The 18,401-nt window shown below is 42.8% G+C and overlaps 1 protein-coding gene across 7 annotated transcripts in view; it reads right to left on the bottom strand.

The window, feature by feature from the left end:
• LOC106606028 (focal adhesion kinase 1) overlaps positions 1-18,401 on the bottom strand; it is a 136,673-nt gene that overhangs the window by 75,706 nt on the left and 42,566 nt on the right. For 6 of the 7 annotated variants that reach the window (XM_082959895.1, XM_082959896.1, XM_082959892.1 and 3 more), the window contains 5 exons: positions 13,800-13,966; positions 9,044-9,131; positions 6,168-6,247; positions 5,971-6,033; positions 2,399-2,453 (listed from right to left, as the gene is read on the bottom strand). In XM_082959895.1, the coding sequence (XP_082816021.1) occupies positions 2,399-2,453; positions 5,971-6,033; positions 6,168-6,247; positions 9,044-9,131; positions 13,800-13,966 (453 nt within the window). Of the gene's footprint in view, positions 1-2,398; positions 2,454-5,970; positions 6,034-6,167; positions 6,248-9,043; positions 9,132-13,795; positions 13,967-18,401 lie in introns of those variants that run through there. The other variant, XM_082959906.1, reaches the window with a different exon arrangement.

Here is an 18,401-nt window from a genome sequence, read left to right as displayed (position 1 = left end):
TAGAGCCCTGAGTACCAGGCCATTAGGACCTGATGGAGGGACAATAGAGCCCTGAGAACCAGGCCATTAGGACCTGATGGAGGGACAATAGAGCCCTGAGTACCAGGCCATTAGGACCTGATGGAGGGACAATAGAGCCCTGAGTACCAGGCCATTAGGAACTGATGGAGGGACAATAGAGCCCTGAGTACCAGGCCATTAGGACCTGATGTAGGGACAGTAGAGCCCTGAGTACCAGACCATTAGGACCTGATGGAGGGACAGTAGAGCCCTGAGTACCAGGCCATTAGGATCTGATGGAGGGACATTAGAGCCCTGAGTACCAGGCCATTAGGACCTGATGAAGGGACAATAGAGCCCTGAGCACCAGGCCATTAGGACCTGATGGAGGGACAATAGAGCCCTGAGTACCAGGCCATTAGGACCTGATGGAGGGACACTAGAGCCCTGAGTACCAGGCCATTAGGACCTGATGGAGGGACAATAGAGCCCTGAGTACCAGGCCATTAGGACCTGATTTAGGGACAGTAGAGCCCTGAGTACCAGACCATTAGGATCTGATGGAGGGACAGTAGAGCCCTGAGTACCAGGCCATTAGGACCTGATGGTCGTTAGGGTACTACCCACGCATGTCCTGAGAGCATAAAAGGAAATTACCACCTTCATTCATAGGATAGGTTGGTAGTACCCATGTAGTAAGTAACCTAAACCTATCAATGTTACATTGAGCTGGTTGAATGGAATATGAATGACAGTCATCCAACATACTGTAACAGAAATAAGGCCAAGCATATAAAAAAAAGAATCGTCCTCCCTCATCTTAAACGAAACCGACCACCACTGGAACCAAAGTGTTGGTCAGTGTTTCCCAGGGGACCCTAATTACATTTGATATTTTATGTTATATTTAGACAAAGATATAAAGAATATAGGCTCTCTAATTCATACCGTTGGACAAACAACACCCTGACTTACAGAACCACCACTGCTGGCTAGTAGCAATCTGTATTAGAGATCCTGTTTGATCTGCTTTAGCTCAGTACATTTGCTAAATGGCTTTTAGCTAGTTAGCGATTAGCATTAATTTAGGCATATGCCAGCTTCCTAAGAACAACTGACTAGCGCTTTGCAGAGAGCAAGACACACAAACAAATAGTACAGAACAGAAAACACATGGATTCATATCAAGAAGCAACGTGGAAAGCGGTATCCTTCTTGTTTTGGAAGAATCTGTTGAGTGCATGCATTGATAGCATGCTGAGAGAATGTAAACAGCGAGGAACCACAGAGTTTCTAAACCCAGAGGCCCAACATTGCAGTTTGGGGTTTTCTCTAAATCTAAAGGTAAAACCTAATTTGACAAACTGACATGTTTTCATTTTCATAAAAAACAACTGTATATCGAAGAATTGCCTTTGATTTGATGACCTGCACATGCGAAGTTCGGTGCGACACGACCATTAGACCCGATGACATGTTTCTGCACATGAGCTAAGCTAGATAATGTCGCCACGACATCACCTACAAGCGTGATCTGGGATTTCTACTGGAGAAGCAGTTTCTAGGCCTTTTTATTTACACTCTCTATGGAAGAACTGTGCTGCCTGCTTGAGTGACAGGGGTTGGGGTTTGGTGTGCTGGGAGCAAGCATCCGTGGGAGGGAGAGGCAGGCATTTTGGCAGTGCACAAGGGGGGAGAGAGAGTGTGAAAGGTTTGCTCATGCCAGCAGCCGGGCACAGCGGCAGGGACAACACTTTTATTATAGGAGTCATGAGGATAATGCACTTTACTGTTTGACAAATTCATGGTTTTATTTGCCCAAAAAATAAGACGTTTTGATTGAGGTGACCAGGTTGAATGTGCAGATCGCACCAGTGTGACTAGTAATACATTTAACTCGTACAGCCAAGTCAAAGGGTCGCAAAATGTTAGTAATTAAGGAATACCTGGGATAGGATATAGTAATCCTTCTAACCCCCCCCAAAAAAATATATATATAGATGTACTATTGTAAAGTGGTTGTTCCATTGGATATCATAAGGTGAATGCACCAATTTGTAAGTCGCTCTGGATAAGAGCGTCTGCTAAATGACGTAAATGTAATGTAAAATGTAATTGGTCGCAGTCTGGAGACCTGTAAGGGCAGACACAGAAACAGAGAGGATGAAGAGAGAGCCTGACCATTCCACCGGAACGGTTTCCAACAGGACTGTAAGGTTTGTGCAGAACTGAGACACCTATTCTCTGGGGTAAGACTATGAGGAGCAGCCAGCCAGCCAGCCAGCCAGCCAGCCAGGTGATGATACTGATTCAGTCTGAACAATGGCATCTCCCTGTTTGCAGAGGCCAATGTTAGAACCCCCAGGATGGGGAAAGGGAGCAAAGAAGGTCTTCTTACCTTCACAGAGTCCAGCAAACTCTTGGGGAAGAATCTTCGTAAACCCACATCTTTTCTGCAGAGGACAGAGCAGAAAGAGTACTGCATTACAGCATTGGTCAACAAGAATATGTGCTCATTACACCAAAACGAGGTCAGCAGCAGGTGAAATTGAATTAATCATCTATAACCAGAGTAGAGATTTTTTTTATTTATATCAAATCAATATTTTTTTTGCCATTTTCATTGTCACTGACTCTGTATCAAGCCTGGCATGTGAAAACACTACGTCTAAAATACATTTTTTTAAAGGAGAGTTACTTAAAAAGCGAGTGTCTTTAAAACAGCATAATTCCCTCTTAAAGCACCACTTTGTTTTTAGTTGGCTCCAGATAGAGCACCTGTCAGTTGGTAGATGGCAACAGGACTGAGCATTTCCATAGCTAGCTACTGTGTAGTCAACGCCACACACTCACCACCCCTCCATAGCCCTATCATTTGGTTAAGAGCCAGCCTGCGGTCTCTCTCTGTATAGGCCAAGTACACAGTCTGGCCTAGATATATAACATCACCATTCACCCAGGCAGTTTGGCTGACTAATATCCCAGCGTGGTGGAGTGGTGTTGTTCTGGCTCTGCAACACACAGTCAGTCTGAAAATACATACTAACGCAAATATGTCCAGAACAAACAAATAATTTGCTTTGGGAACATAAAGACACCAATGGCCTTTCACCTCCACCACCATGCTCCAACGAGGAACATAAAACTCTAGCTCCTGATATAGGCTGCATCCCCAATGGCACAGTATTCCCTATAGTGCATCACATAGTGAGACAAAAGTAGCACACTATGTAAGGAATAGTGTGCCACTTGGGGCGTACAGTAGCCATAGCCTACCCGCTGTGGCTGATAGGGCAAATCTTCAGATTGCATCTATTTGTTGAGAATAAGCCAGAGCCAGGATTCTGTCGCAACCAGTGGTGACAGTGTGAAGCTGCTCAGTTAAATTGGAACTGATAGCATTTTAACTGCTTTGCAGATATGAAACAAACAGACAATCATAATATCAGTCAAAATCATCAAATTCCCAGTTTATGCTACAAAATTAATTTCATAAGAGGTTTTAAAAATAGGTTCTATTTGACTCAGCGTTCCACGGCGTACACTAAGGCATTGTTTGCAGAATAGATTAATGCAGTTCAATGCAAGATTAATATAATTCACCAATACATTTCAGAAAATACTGCTATCAGGTTGTAAATCACATTGTTTGCTTCCTCCATTCAGGATGCACTGACTTTTCCCCTCATATTTTTTTTTTAGTGGCTATATACAGTTATTTATTTAGCTAACTAGAACTTGAATGACTGTTATCCAGTTAGCTAGTATATCTCGTGTTCTCAAATTCACTCTGGCTATCTAGCTACTCCGATTTCAGAACACTCTCATTTGAGTGTGCCAGAGCGCAGAATAACTGATGAATTAACGAACGCGCAACACCTGCTGAATATGACCAGTGTCAGTAAACGGTCAGAGTGAGGTGTTCTCTCATTTCTGTCTCTAAGTAGCTAGCTAGCAAGTTAGCCAACTTTAGCCAGTTAGCTTTGGTGCTTGGTTGGGACAAGCATGGATTGGCAAGCAAGCTTAAGAAGGACGAGTAGGCTTCCCCATTGTTTATCAGTGCAATTTTGACGGCCAACTAGCTGAACAAGTTTGAGAGGGTTTATCTAATGTTCCTTCATTACATTTTAGCACATATTGCTCTGGCTAGCATTAGTTGTTGATCTTGTTGTTGTTGATGTGCATAAACAACTAAGGGAGCGAGAGCCTACCTTTTCATGGTTGTTTGATCAATAGAACTGTAAAGTTTCCAAATGTATGAGGACTCCCGTGGTATTTAAAGAAATCCATTCAGGTCTATTTTGTGGCTTTTGGTGAATGCGTTCTAATGATCTAAAGTCGCGTTGTTGCAACTGCCTGTAAACACAGTCTAGTTCAAAGTGAATGATGACAGGCCCTACTGCCTGTATACACACAGTCCAGGTCAAAGTGAATGATGACAGGCCCTTCTGCCTGTAAACACACAGTCCAGTTCATAGTGAATGATGGCAGGCCCTACTGCCTGTAAACACACAGTCCAGTTCATAGTGAATGATGGCAGGGCCTACTGCCTGTAAACACACAGTTCAGTTCAAAGTGAATGATGACAGGCCCTACTGCCTGTAAACACACAGTCCAGTTCAAAGTGAATGATGGCAGGCCGTGTGGCAAATGGCTTGTTTGCATAAAGGCCTACTGTAGCTCTGATTGGCTATGGCACACCGGTCTGTGTAGACTCCGGTCCTGTACGAGAGAGATGTTATAATTCGGTTTTATTTACTGCAGTGTCTATTAATTGTCCAAACACGAGGCTACTTTCCCACTCTATATTGCTACATAGAATTTTCAAATGCCTTAGTATACGTAATTCCCAAACAGTCTAAGAAATTAAGAAAATGTGAAAATGACCATATGTAATAAAAGTGTGATGTTCTTCCTGGGGGTGTATATGAAGAGATTTTAATAAGATGTAATGTTACTAAAATGCTGTCAGTTCCACTTTATTTTATTTATTGAACCTTTATTTAACTGGGCAAATCAGTTAAGAACAAATTCTTATTTACAATGACGGCCTACCCCAGCCAAACCCTAACATGGATGACGCTGGGTCAATTCTGCTCCACCCTACGGGACTCCCAATCATGGCCAGATATGATACAGCCTGTAATTGAACCAGGGTGTCTGTAGTGACAACTCTAGCACTGAGATGCAGTGCCTTAGACCGCTGCGCCACTCGGGAGCCGAAAGGACCTTAATGAGTTCAGCATGTCTGTTTCCCAGCAGGAACCCTGGGCTGCATCCCACATCGCACCCTATTACCTAATAGGGCAAAACTTTTCACCAGGACCCTATAAAGGGAATAGGGTGCGATTTTAGACACATCCTTGGTTAAACTGATAGATATTATCGGGCAGCCACCTTCCCAGAGTGTGAAAGGCTTTGGCAATGTAAACATGTTTCACATGCCAATAAAGCCCTTTGAATTGAATTGAAAGGGCTATAAAATAGTGGGGGTCCTGTTCACACTATCACAGTGCCATCACTGGGGTGTGGGGACATTATAATGACGCTGTAGAAGGTGATGAGAATGAGGATAAATTATTCTAACACTATAAATAGATCAGACACATTTCAACAGAGACTACGTCCCAAATGGCATCCTATTTGGGACGTAGGACTGTCTTGGAGTGGTCTGAGTGGGAAACTGAAAACAAGCAGTTATGGGCAGAGACGTTTGGGACTCTCTTTCTTATTGGTCTATTAACTCATTTACCACCTGGTGATGTCAGCAGGCAGGCCAAAACTCCATCCCACCAAAACAGGCTGAAATTGCAGGCAGTCTTTTCAAACAGCCCTTACACTAAAAGGGCATTATCATAATTTTCCCAACTTCACAGTATTATTCCAACCTCAAAGTGTGGAAATATATATAAAACACAAGTAAAATCTAGTTTTGACTGCACTGGGCCTTTAAGTAAAATAATCACTTACTCTAATAATTCATAATTTGATTTCTTATCCAGGGCATTTCCTCGCATTTCCCTAAAAAATCTCCTGTAACAGAAAACAAAAGATAATAAACAAATTGTGAGTTGTCAAAATGTATATCTAATTATGGAATATTGGACGAGTACATGAATTCACTGTTTATAAGATATCAAATATCAAGTATTTGAAATAGAACTCACCTGATTTCAAGGCAGCCCAATTTAAGTGCAATGTCTTGGTCGACTCGATCAGCTACCTCCAACATGTAGTCACTCTTGACCTGAGAAACATCATCACAGTCATTCTCCATGACAACATGTAGTCACTCTTGACCTGAGAAACATCATCACAGTCATTCTCCATGACAACATGTAGTCACTCTTGACCTGAGAAACATCATCACAGTCATTCTCCATGACAACATGTAGTCACTCTTGACCTGAGAAACATCATCACAGTCATTCTCCATGACAAAGAGAACTCCTAAAGTAGTGACAGATAGTGTAGTGAGCATTGTGAATCTACTGTAAGACAGCAACAGGGAGATGGAACGAGGTCCTCAGTTACTTGTGGTTGTCATCAGATGCTCAGCTGGTAAAGCAATGCCAGGATAGCCGGTTCGATTCCCTGGACCACCCACGCGTAAGTCGCTTTGGATAAAATCGTCTCCTAAATGGCATATATTATATGATTATATTATTAATTAGTTAGTCTGATTGAGCTGCAGCTGATGGGTCCAGCTCACATGGACTGACTTTAATGAGCCACGAGACTTGAGGCTAACTCAGTTCTCTAAGAGAGAAAACACCAGAGCTTGTATGTAACAGCAGCAGGTGGCCGTCCTATCACCTCTGACCAGAACATCAGCCATCAATGTCTATTCATTTCTAGGTGGTTCTATATGTTGAATCGCTGCCGTTCCTAACACCCAGCAGGGGATGGCTGCCGTTCCTAACACCCAGCAGGGGATGGCTGCCGTTCCTAACACCCAGCAGGGGATGGCTGCCGTTCCTAACACCCAGCAGGGGATGGCTGCCGTTCCTAACACCCAGCAGGGGGATGGCTGCCGTTCCTAACACCCAGCAGGGGATGGCTGCCGTTCGTATCATTACATTTACATTTACGTCATTTAGCAGACGCTCTTATCCAGAGCGACTTACAAATTGGTGCATTCACCTTATGATATCCAGTGGAACAACCACTTTACAATAGTACATCTATATCTGCATCACCCGGCAGGCGATGGCTGCCATTCATATCACCCAGCAGTGGATGGCTGCCGTTCGTATCACCCAGCAGGGGATGGCTGCCGTTCATATCACCCAGCAGGTGAATCTACCAGACTGTAGCCACACACAGCTTTCAGCTGTTGGACTTTCTGGTGGGTTTCTTCTCAAAGAACCTCTGGCCAGCAGCCCAGACAGCTATATAACGCACTCTCAGTCCCACTGCACCACCCCAGCAGGGCCGTTTCACTGTCTCCAGAAGCTATTTAACAGAGTTTATATAGCCTGCAGCCATTTGAAGTATAGCCAGCTGACGTTGTCACACATTGTCCTCTACCTGTTGTGAAAAAAATCATAAGACACTATAGTGTCTTTCTCTGATAAACAGAGAGGGAAGAACTCTGAATGGTTTCTGTCCATACCTGACGGTCCTAACTCAATCTGAATATGGTTTCTGTCCACACCTGACGGTCCTAACTCAATCTGAATATGGTTTCTGTCCACACCTGACAGTCCAAACTCAATCTGAATATGGTTTCTGTCCACACCTGACAGTCCCAACTCAATCTGAATATGGTTTCTGTCCACACCTGACAGTCCTAACTCAATCTGAATATGGTTTCTGTCCACACCTGACGGTCCTAACTCAATATGATTATGGTTTCTGTCCACACCTGACGGTCCCAACTCAATCTGAATATGGTTTCTGTCCACACCTGACAGTCCCAACTCAATCTGAATATGGTTTCTGTCCACACCTGACGGTCCTAACTCAATCTGAATATGGTTTCTGTCCACACCTGACAGTCCCAACTCAATCTGATTATGGTTTCTTTCCTCACCTGACGGTCCTAACTCAATCTGAATATGGTTTCTGTCCACACCTGACAGTCCTAACTCAATCTGAAGATGGTTTCTGTCCACACCTGACGGTCCCAACTCAATCTGAATATGGTTTCTGTTCACACCTGACGGTCCTAACTCAATCTGAATATGGTTTCTGTCCACACCTGACAGTCCTAACTCAATCTGAATATGGTTTCTGTCCACACCTGACAGTCCCAACTCAATCTGAATATGGTTTCTGTCCACACCTGACGGTCCTAACTCAATCTGAATATGGTTTCTGTCCACACCTGACAGTCCCAACTCAATCTGAATATGGTTTCTGTCCACACCTGACAGTCCCAACTCAATCTGAATATGGTTTCTGTCCACACCTGACAGTCCTAACTCAATCTGATTATGGTTTCTTTCCTCACCTGACGGTCCTAACTCAATCTGAATATGGTTTCTGTCCACACCTGACAGTCCTAACTCAATCTGAATATGGTTTCTGTCCACACCTGATGGTCCTAACTCAATCTGAATATGGTTTCTGTCCACACCTGACGGTCCTAAGTCAATCTGATTATGGTTTCTGTCCACACCTGACGGTCCTAACTCAATCTGATTATGGTTTCTGTCCACACCTGACAGTCCCAACTCAATCTGAATATGGTTTCTGTCCACACCTGACGGTCCCAACTCAATCTGAATATGGTTTCTGTCCACACCTGACGGTCCTAACTCAATCTGATTATGGTTTCTGTCCACACCTGACGGTCCTAACTCAATCTGAATATGTTTTCTGTCCACACCTGACGGTCCCAACTCAATCTGAATATGGTTTCTGTCCACACCTGACAGTCCCAACTCAATCTGATTATGGTTTCTGTCCACACCTGACGGTCCTAACTCAATCTGAATATGGTTTCTGTCCACACCTGACAGTCCCAACTCAATCTGAATATGGTTTCTGTCCACACCTGACGGTCCTAACTCAATCTAATTATGGTTTCTTTCCTCACCTGATGGTAGAAGTAGTTCAGTGTAGGTTTGTCTTCTGAAAAATGGTTCAAGAATCCTTTTGGCAAGTAGCGTATCCGTAGCTCATACCTGTGGAGAAAGAAATGCCATATGGTTAGCTCGATGCTAAAGAGGACGAAGGACAACTCAGAAACAAGGTTCCAAAGGAACACATTGATACAGAAGAGTTAGGACAGAGCAAATGCTGTTTTGATATCTAACAACCTCTGTGTGTTATTATAAAGCGCTGTGAATGTGTAAGCTGTACGGTACAAGCCAGCACGTTGTCATTATTCTGTACTTTCCCAGAGGATCCTTTCATATGGAACTGATCAAAGAGATCAGTGAGACTGAGTCTGTGTCCCAAATGGCACCCTATTACCTACATAGTGCACTACGTTTGACCAGAACCTTATGGGCCCTGGTCAAAAGTAGTGCCCTATATAGGCATAGGCATCATCGAGACATCATCATCATCTTTGGCAGGGAGAGACCTCCATGATCATTCCTGGAATAACTATAACATCCAGCCACAGCCTTCTGATCAACCTACAAGGTGAAATAAACTACTGAACAGCTTGAAATAGCTGCTTGTTCAAACTCTGTTCTAAGCCTGTTCCTTCTAATTACAAAGTCTTTGACTAGAGAAAACCTTTCCCGGCTCTGTCATATCAGATCAGATGGTCTTTGAATGCAGTTCTGGTGTTTCTACTCAGCTGTGATCTACACCAGAGAGAGATAATAGAACAGCAGCCAGTGGAAGGTACATGACTCAGTACATTATGATTCTATGTGTAAAAGGCAAGTCATTCATTTGATGTCTGTATGAATGGCTTGAGGACAGTGTCATGGGTATTGAATGAGTATTTTAGAGTGTCTGCTGGTCTGTCAACACTTCCATTGAACCAGTGTTCTAGAATGTTTCTTCGATGAACATGCTATTGACATGACTGTGAGATCCAATGTTCAAGATAAATTTGTCTTCGACAATAAGGTAAATTAGGATCGTTTTCTCCTAATGTATCAATTGCTTGCTTTTATTGTGCAAACTATGCACCATTCACCAGCTCAACAACGGAGACACAGAAAGACAAGCAGTAACACGCTCCATGGCATGAAAGCATTGAGACGAGGTCACCCCCCCCAACACAGATATCCATCCATTATCCATTCTTCCTTTCAACAGCCTTGTACAGCCTGGTGAGGAACGCAAAGCTAATGAGAGACATAGCATGTGGTCTGACACTGGATGCGTCCCAAATGGTCACCCTATTTCCTATATAGCCCCTACGGGCCCTGGTCAAAAGTAGTGCACTTTAAAGGGAACATGGAACCATTTGGGATGCAGGCATTGAAATGCTCTAAACAACAGAAATGTAACAAATGAACACTGTGTCGTGTCTTTGGCTATGCCGGATTAAGTGATATGACATGCTAACTTATAAAATGATTTCTCTGTAATTAATATTACCTGATTAAGCTAATCATGTAAATGTAATTAACTACAAAGTCGGGGCACCACGGAAGAACGTTTATAGAGCCGTTATCTTCCGAATAAACTCTTAAAATACTTTATAATATTTTACATCGATAGCAGTCAATATTAACCCTTATCTTATTTTCAGTCTCATAATGAAAGATGTAAATTCTTGGCTATCTTCACGAACCCTGGCTAACAAGTTGAATCAGCAATACAAAATTGGGTTTAATTATTTATTTACTAAATACCTAACTAATCACACAGAATTACAAATACACAGAATACAATGATGTCATACAGAATTCACCCCTGGTGAACGGAACCTGTATGAAAGCTGGTTACACAAAGGAAAGGGGGTTGGGCTTGAATGAAAGAGCGGGAAGATTTAGGAACACAGAAACAGCAGCTATGCTATCGTAAATACATTATCTTATGCATTCTAAATTACCGCCCATTTGGAAAAGGAAAATGCAATAAATATTTACTCTGAGCTGCGCTTCGGTAGATTGGTCGTAGATGCTGGCCGGGTTGGCCAACAGATCTTCCTGTAAACTCTTAAAAATGTCTCTGGTGGTAAATTGGATACGTGGTGGTATCTTCGTCCGTCTGTTAGACTGGATCCGTCGTCCGTCCTTTCCTAGCCCCCGTCTACAGCGGCCGCTGCTAACTCAACGGCTAGGAAGTATCACTTCTGTAGTGAATAAGCTCAAAGTTCATACCATTCGCCATCAAAGCTCACGCCGAGGTTGGCTTAGTTCTGTACTTGACATGTGTGTCCTTCTAACGTAGAGGCTGCAGACCTCCCGTACTGGAACAACCTGGTTATCTTTTCGTCAAAGGCTTATATAGTGGAGCGGGGGAAGGATGTGTTTCATCGTTTATAACCCCTGCATCTTCACAGGGGTGGGCCACTGATCAAGCAGGGCACTTTCCTTATGAAAACCCAATTCTCTCATTTGGAAGCTAAAATTACATTTAATCTCCTAACAAACAATTTCAATATCAAACATTTCAATTGCATAACAATTCAATGTTACTCTGATAACTAGAGAGTGTATACTTTCTCATGTACCGTTTATGTCGTCCTGTCATCAGTCATAATGTCTCAGATGACAAGCGAACTAACATACATATTCATTACGTTATCAAGCATATTTCCAACTGGTTTTATTACCAAAATATGGTTCCTTTCCCCATTTGTTTGATGTTCCCAGACTCTCTATATTTAACAGGACAGCAGTCCTTCAGTAGGGTCAGTAAGAGAGGGGAAGGGAGAAAGGTATTTATGGGGGGGGTCATAAACCTTACCCACAGGCCAACGTCACGACAACTGCAATAGGTCTACTTCCTGTGTTAAATCACTACAGCATCTGAATGGTGTTTGATTTTTGCTATTACTGACGATACAGGGCTTATTCTATCGCCAGAAGGAATTAAGGCTGAATAAAGAGACTATTTCATAATGAATGAGCAGCACAGTCACTGAGTATCCCCTGAGCTAACTTCACCAGAGAACCACTAACAATAGCACACAGTCAATTCATGTCCTCTGTATTATTTAGCTCCATTACTTCTGCACTGATGCCTGACTGAGATGAGGTGGGGACAGACAGAATGAGCTCTGCTGTGGTGGTTGTGGTCTACAGTATAAAGCATGCATTATCTCACTGTGTTCAATGGTAGGTCCTACCGTCCTATGCAAATACAATGCTGCTTAGGAACAGAACAGGTTGTTCTGCGAGGTAGAACGTATTGTATCATTGAGTATTCTTAGAACATTCACTTAGAACAGTTACGTTCCATCTTGATTTGTGAGCATCACAGTTGGGATTCATATATAATTCTGAGAAGGACAGGTGGCCAGGGTTTAAACTGAGTCATGAAATGCCTGCTGTCATGTTTTTATTCTTTGGGAACATCTAACTAGGCCTGTTACATTATTCAAATGTATTCTTCCAGCTGGACACATTTCAGAATTGAAGAGACACATGCGCACACACACGCGCACACGCACGCACGCACGCACACACGCACGCACGCACACACACACAAAGTTATAATAAGGTGAGTGAGAAGCAACCTGCCCAGAGAACAGTAGTATCTGTTAGAGGAAGGCTGGATAAAGTTCTAAAACAAATCCTTTACCTCCCAAACATGTCAACACACTGCCCTGTCTGGCCATGAAGGAAGCAAAGGTGAGGGGGAGTACAGTGTGGAATATCACCCAAATAAAAGCTGTTTAGACATTGCTCTGCTATCTCTGATATGGCATTTCTCTCTCCATATCTTCCACTCAGTCAGGAGTAGAAGGGAATCACATAAACAGATAGTTCAGTCCTCTCTAATTACTATCCTCCTCAACAAGTTCTCAGTTGACTTTGTCAGTGAATCTCTCATTGTAGTCTAATTTCCCTTCCAACAACAGTGATGAGACAGGAGGAGACATGTATATTAGCCTATAAAGGCCTAATTACATTGGAACGCCATATGGAGGGTTTTCAGCCTGCTTCTGAGGAAGCATGATTTATGCAGGCAGACTGGAAGGAAATTCAAGGCCACTCGGCCTAATTAACAGCATGGCAACAATTGATTTTCGGTTCCGTTGCAACTCTGCCCAATTCCCCCATCCGTGGGTTTACATTTGAAAATACAAGGCACATAAAATCCTGATTTCATCCCTGTACTACATTGATCAAATAACCAAGCGCCTTGCAATGACATTGACTGCACACATCTCCCTAGTAACAAGGACACTTCGTTCCATGACATATTTTAGCCCCTTGGCTTTGCCACTGGTCTGAATCCATTAAAACAACCAAATTTGTTCCCATATTAGCTAGTGAGCACTAGTTAGACAGTTTAAACATGGTCATGCGTTTCAAGTGGCAAGGCTGTAGCCCGGATGTCTTACTCACATAATTGAGTTATGAATTAAGTTATGCAAAGCTCATAAGGTGCTGTACATGCACTTATAATGCATTATGACGATTGTATTCATAGGAAGTGTTTAAATATTTATATTAAAGCAGAATTACATGGAGCGAATATGCATAAAGGCGGCAGCGTAAAGGCTTTTAAGGTGACAGACCAGTGTAAATATGGCTTTATACAGTATTTCAACGTGTCTATGTAGCCTGCTCCCAGATCAGTTTGTGCTGTCTTGCCAACGCAACAATGACAATAGGAGTTGGTCAAACAGCACATACGGACAGAACTGGGACCAGGGATCAGCAGTGTAAATATAGCTTCATACAGTATGTCTCTGTCCTAGTTCTTACCTCCACTCATCCTGAGGGTGGAGCAGCTCGTACCTCTCCCTGACGCGGGACACCCCCATGTCGGGGTGCAGCCAGTGGATGTTCCCTGAGCGCAGGTGGCTGAGACGCAGGCCCAGACAGGAAACACACTTCACCTTGTGGATGTCTGCTATCTTCTGGATGATACCCTGTCAGGGGACACATGTGTAGACACACACTTAGGCTATAGAGTCACTCTGAAATGAATTTCAGTCAATGTCAAAGGACAGACGTGTAGACAGTATACACACTGAGGTTAGAGGAGGAATCACTCAGAGATGAGATTCAATCAACAACACGTCAGTCATAATCCTAAAAAGATCAGTATGGCTGTGTTCCAAATGGCACCCTATTCCCTTTGCGGACGAAGAGTTTGATTGACAGTAATTGACAGTAATGAATTGTCCTACAGATTGTAGTTTGTGATTCAGAGGGCAGGAGATATAGATACATGAATAGCAGTCATAGTGACATATTGCTAGTGTGACAGACAGCAGTGGGGAGGGCCTTCCTTGGCCCATCCATCCCTGTAGTCCAGGGGTGACATGATGACTTCAGGAGAACCATCTATTCACCCATCCATCCCTGTAGTCCAGGGGTGACTTGAGGACTCCAGGGGAACCATCTATTCACCCATCCATCCCTGTAGTCCGGGGTGACTTGAGGACTCCAGGGGAACCATCTATCTATGACAGTAGATAGAATAAAAAGAAAAGCTTGGCAGTTACACTGAATGATAGATCGTCCTCTCTCTCTCTTCCAGGAAGAGATTGTCATTGCATGCGGAAGCAAGGGAAGGGGCGCAGGGCTGGTTAAATAATCCATCATTGAAATGCCACTGTGGGGCTTATGACAATCAGAGAAGTGACGCCCGTGCTTGGTTAAAATGATTAACGAGAAGACCTCCCCATCTCTTTCAGGGATGACATGTTCCATTACATCCCTCAACATCGTCTGACATCACTACTTCAGGTATTGAAGTTAGAGGCCATTGAACCATAAATTAGAAGCAGTCTACTTTGAAATGAAGCGCTTTGCCATTACAGAAGAGATGTGGTAGCAAAGCCTTTTGGAATCTTTTCCAAGAAACACTTGTTTAATCACCTCGTTAACTAGCTATTCTTTTCACCTCCTAAACTCTCTTACAGTCTAATAAGAAAAACTTGTTTTTGTTTTCCGTTACAAAACATTGTAGCTACAGTGTGCCCTACTGAACGGCAGGTAGCCTAGCGGTTAAGAGCATTGGGCCAGTAACCAAAAGGTTGCTGGTTCGAATCACTGAGTAGACTGGTTGAAACATCTGTTGATGTGCTCTTGAGCAAGGCACTTAACCCTAATTGCGCCTGTAAATCACTCTGGATAAGAGTGTCTGCTAAATGACTAAAATGTAAATGTTAAATGTACATCACCCAGGTGATAGGGGGATTTCTACAGTGAGATGCTTGAGTCCCAAATGACTGCCTATATATGACACATTTCAATACAGTATTTTACCCAAAACGCCCAGACTTTTCTGCTTCCATCTAAAGGCGTTAGCATGCCTCAGTTCGGCTGGTGGCTAGCCTGAAGTCATCTAGGCAAACTGAATGAGTGTGCTCGCATACTCCCTTAAAAAAACCTTTGCTTGAAAAGCTAGAAAAAAACGCAATAGTACTGTTTGTCCATTTTGAGACGCCGTAGCCAGTATACACTTCATCAAAATAGTAAGAATTAATCTAAGATAACTCAATAAATCTGTCATTCATTTTGACGTTTATGCGGAGGAGATCTTGGTCGCACAATTTTACATCTAACTAAGATGTTTTGTGCAGTATTTCTCCAAAAAAATTGTATGAAAGCGGGTCATCTCTGATTGAATGACAACAAAGACTTTATTGAAGTATGCCTACTGTTGACCAATCACCGATGAAGGGGCCTAGACTTCAGCTACTGTCTTCGGCTTGCCTCAAGAAAGATGTTGTGTGCCTGAACAGCCGGAAAAACCCTTACCGAAGTCCAAAACAAACTAAAACGGCACAAAATGTCATCATAATATATGCACTAACTCTTTCTAATTGTTTTCGCTGGGAACCATTTGGAAGCCTTAAGCAGGCTGGCATCCGTGTCCCACTGGGCCATGGCTCCGGCGGACTTGCTCTCACCTGGGGCCAAAGCCAGGCCACTGGTACTTTTCAACTTGCATTTACATAACATTGGCAAACTGTGGACTTTAACACCTTCTCACAAAGCACCTTCTCACAACTCCTCAACGTCAGCCCTAGCTACAGAAACACAGTTGCCCTAGTATACCATAAGGGTGTATAGACTAGTGTAACACTGATGTTACAGTTGAAAAGCAGCAATAGTGCACTACTTTAGACCAGCGACTATAGGGCTGTATAGGGAACAGGGAGCCATTTGGGACACTCAGAATGTTGCTAGGTAACTGTCTGTCTGTCTAGCAGGCAGAGGTGTTTTTTTATTTTATTTTTTATTTTTTTAAACGTATTTAACCTTTATTTAACCAGGTAAGCTAGTTGAGAACTAGTTCTCATTTACAACTGCAACCTGGCCAAGATAAAGCAGAGCAGTGCGACAGAAACAACAACACAGGCCATTGAACCATAAATTAGAAGCAGTCTACTTTGAAATGAAGCGCTTTGCCATTACAGAGCCAGACACCTAACAGAAGAGATGTGGTAGCAAAGCCTTTTGGAATCTTTTCCAAGAAACACTTGTTTAATCACCTCGTTAACTAGCTATTCTTTTCACCTCCTAAACTCTCTTACAGTCTAATAAGAAAAACTTGTTTTCGTTTTCCGTTACAAAACATTGTAGCTACAGTGTGCCCTACTGAACGGCAGGTAGCCTAGCGGTTAAGAGCATTGGGCCAGTAACCAAAAGGTAACTGTCTGTCTGTCTGTCTGTCTGTCTGTCTGTCTGTCTGTCTGTCTGTCTGTCTGTCTGTCTGTCTGTCTGTCTGTCTGTCTGTCTGTCTGTCTGTCTGTCTGTCTGTCTGTCTGTCTGTCTGTCTGGTAGGTAGAGCAGATGGTTAACCTGTTAGGGCTAGGGGGCAGTATTTACACGGCCGGATAAAATACGTACCCGATTTAATCTGGTTATTACTACTGCCCAGAAAGTAGAATATGCATATAATTATTGGCTTTGGATAGAAAACACCCTAAAGATTCTAAAACTGTTTGAATGGTGTCTGTGAGTATAACAGAACTCATATGGCAGGCAAAAACCTGAGAAGATTCCTTAAAGGAAGTGGCCTGTCTGACAAGTTCTTGTTCTTCTTGACACTCTTTATTGAAAACTGAGGATCTTTGCTGCAGCCCCTGGCTGAAAAACATTAGCGCCTTTGGTAAGTGGTCTATCAGAGGACAATGAGACTGAGGCGCGTGCACGAGGCGACCCCATGTTTTTATTTTCTCTCTCTTTGTACTAAAACACAGATTCCCGGTCGGAATATTATCGCTTTTTTACGAGAAAAATGGCATAAAAATTGATTTTAAACAGCGGTTGACATGCTTCGAAGTACGGTAATGGAATATTTAGAATTTTTTTGTCATGAAACGCGTCGGGCGCATCACCCTTCTTTACCCTTTCGGATAGTGTCTTGAACGCACGAACAAAACGCCGCTATTTGGATATAACGATGGATTATTTTGAACCAAACCAACATTTGTTATTGAAGTAGAAGTCCTGGGAGTGCATTCTGACGAAGAACAGCAAAGGTAATAACATTTTTCTTATAGTAAATCTGACTTTGGTGAGTGCTAAACTTGGTGGGTGTCTAAATAGCTAGCCTGTGATGCCGGGCTATCTACTTAGAATATTGCAAAATGTGCTTTCACCGAAAAGCTATTTTAAAATCGGACATAGCGAGTGCATAGAGGAGTTCTGTATCTATAATTCTTAAAATAATTGTTATGTTTTTTGTGAACGTTTATCGTGAGTAATTTAGTAAATTCACCGGAAGTTTGCGGGGGGTATGCTAGTTCTGAACGTCACATGCTAATGTAAAAAGCTGGTTTTTGATATAAATATGAACTTGATTGAACAAAACATGCATGTATTGTATAACATAATGTCCTAAGATTGTCATCTGATGAAGATCATCAAAGGTTAGTGCTGCATTTGGCTGTGGTTTGGGTTTATGTGACATTATATGCTAGTTTGAAAAATGGGTGTCTGATTATTTCTGGCTGGGTACTCTGCTGACATAATCTAATGTTTTGCTTTCGTTGTAAAGCCTTTTTGAAATCGGACAGTGTGGTTAGATTAACAAGAGTCTTGTCTTTAAAATGGTGTAAAATAGTCATATGTTTGAGAAATTGAAGTAATAGCATTTCTAAGGTATTTGAATAACGCGCCACGGGATTCCACTGGCTGTTACGTAGGTGGGACGAAATCGTCCCACTGGCCCTAGAGAAGTTAACTGTCTGTCTAGTTGGTAGAGTCGATGGTTAACTGTCTGTCTAGTTGGTAGAGTAGATGGGTAACTGTCTGTCTGTCTAGTAGGTAGAGTCGATGGTTAACTGTCTGTCTAGTTGATAGAGTAGATGGGTAACTGTCTGTCTGGTAGGTAGAGTAGATGGG

This window comes from Salmo salar, chromosome 02 (genome assembly GCF_965601325.2).
Source record: "Salmo salar chromosome 02, fSalSal1, whole genome shotgun sequence".
Lineage (NCBI taxonomy): Eukaryota > Metazoa > Chordata > Actinopteri > Salmoniformes > Salmonidae > Salmo > Salmo salar.
This window is presented reverse-complemented; position numbering and strand designations above follow the sequence as displayed.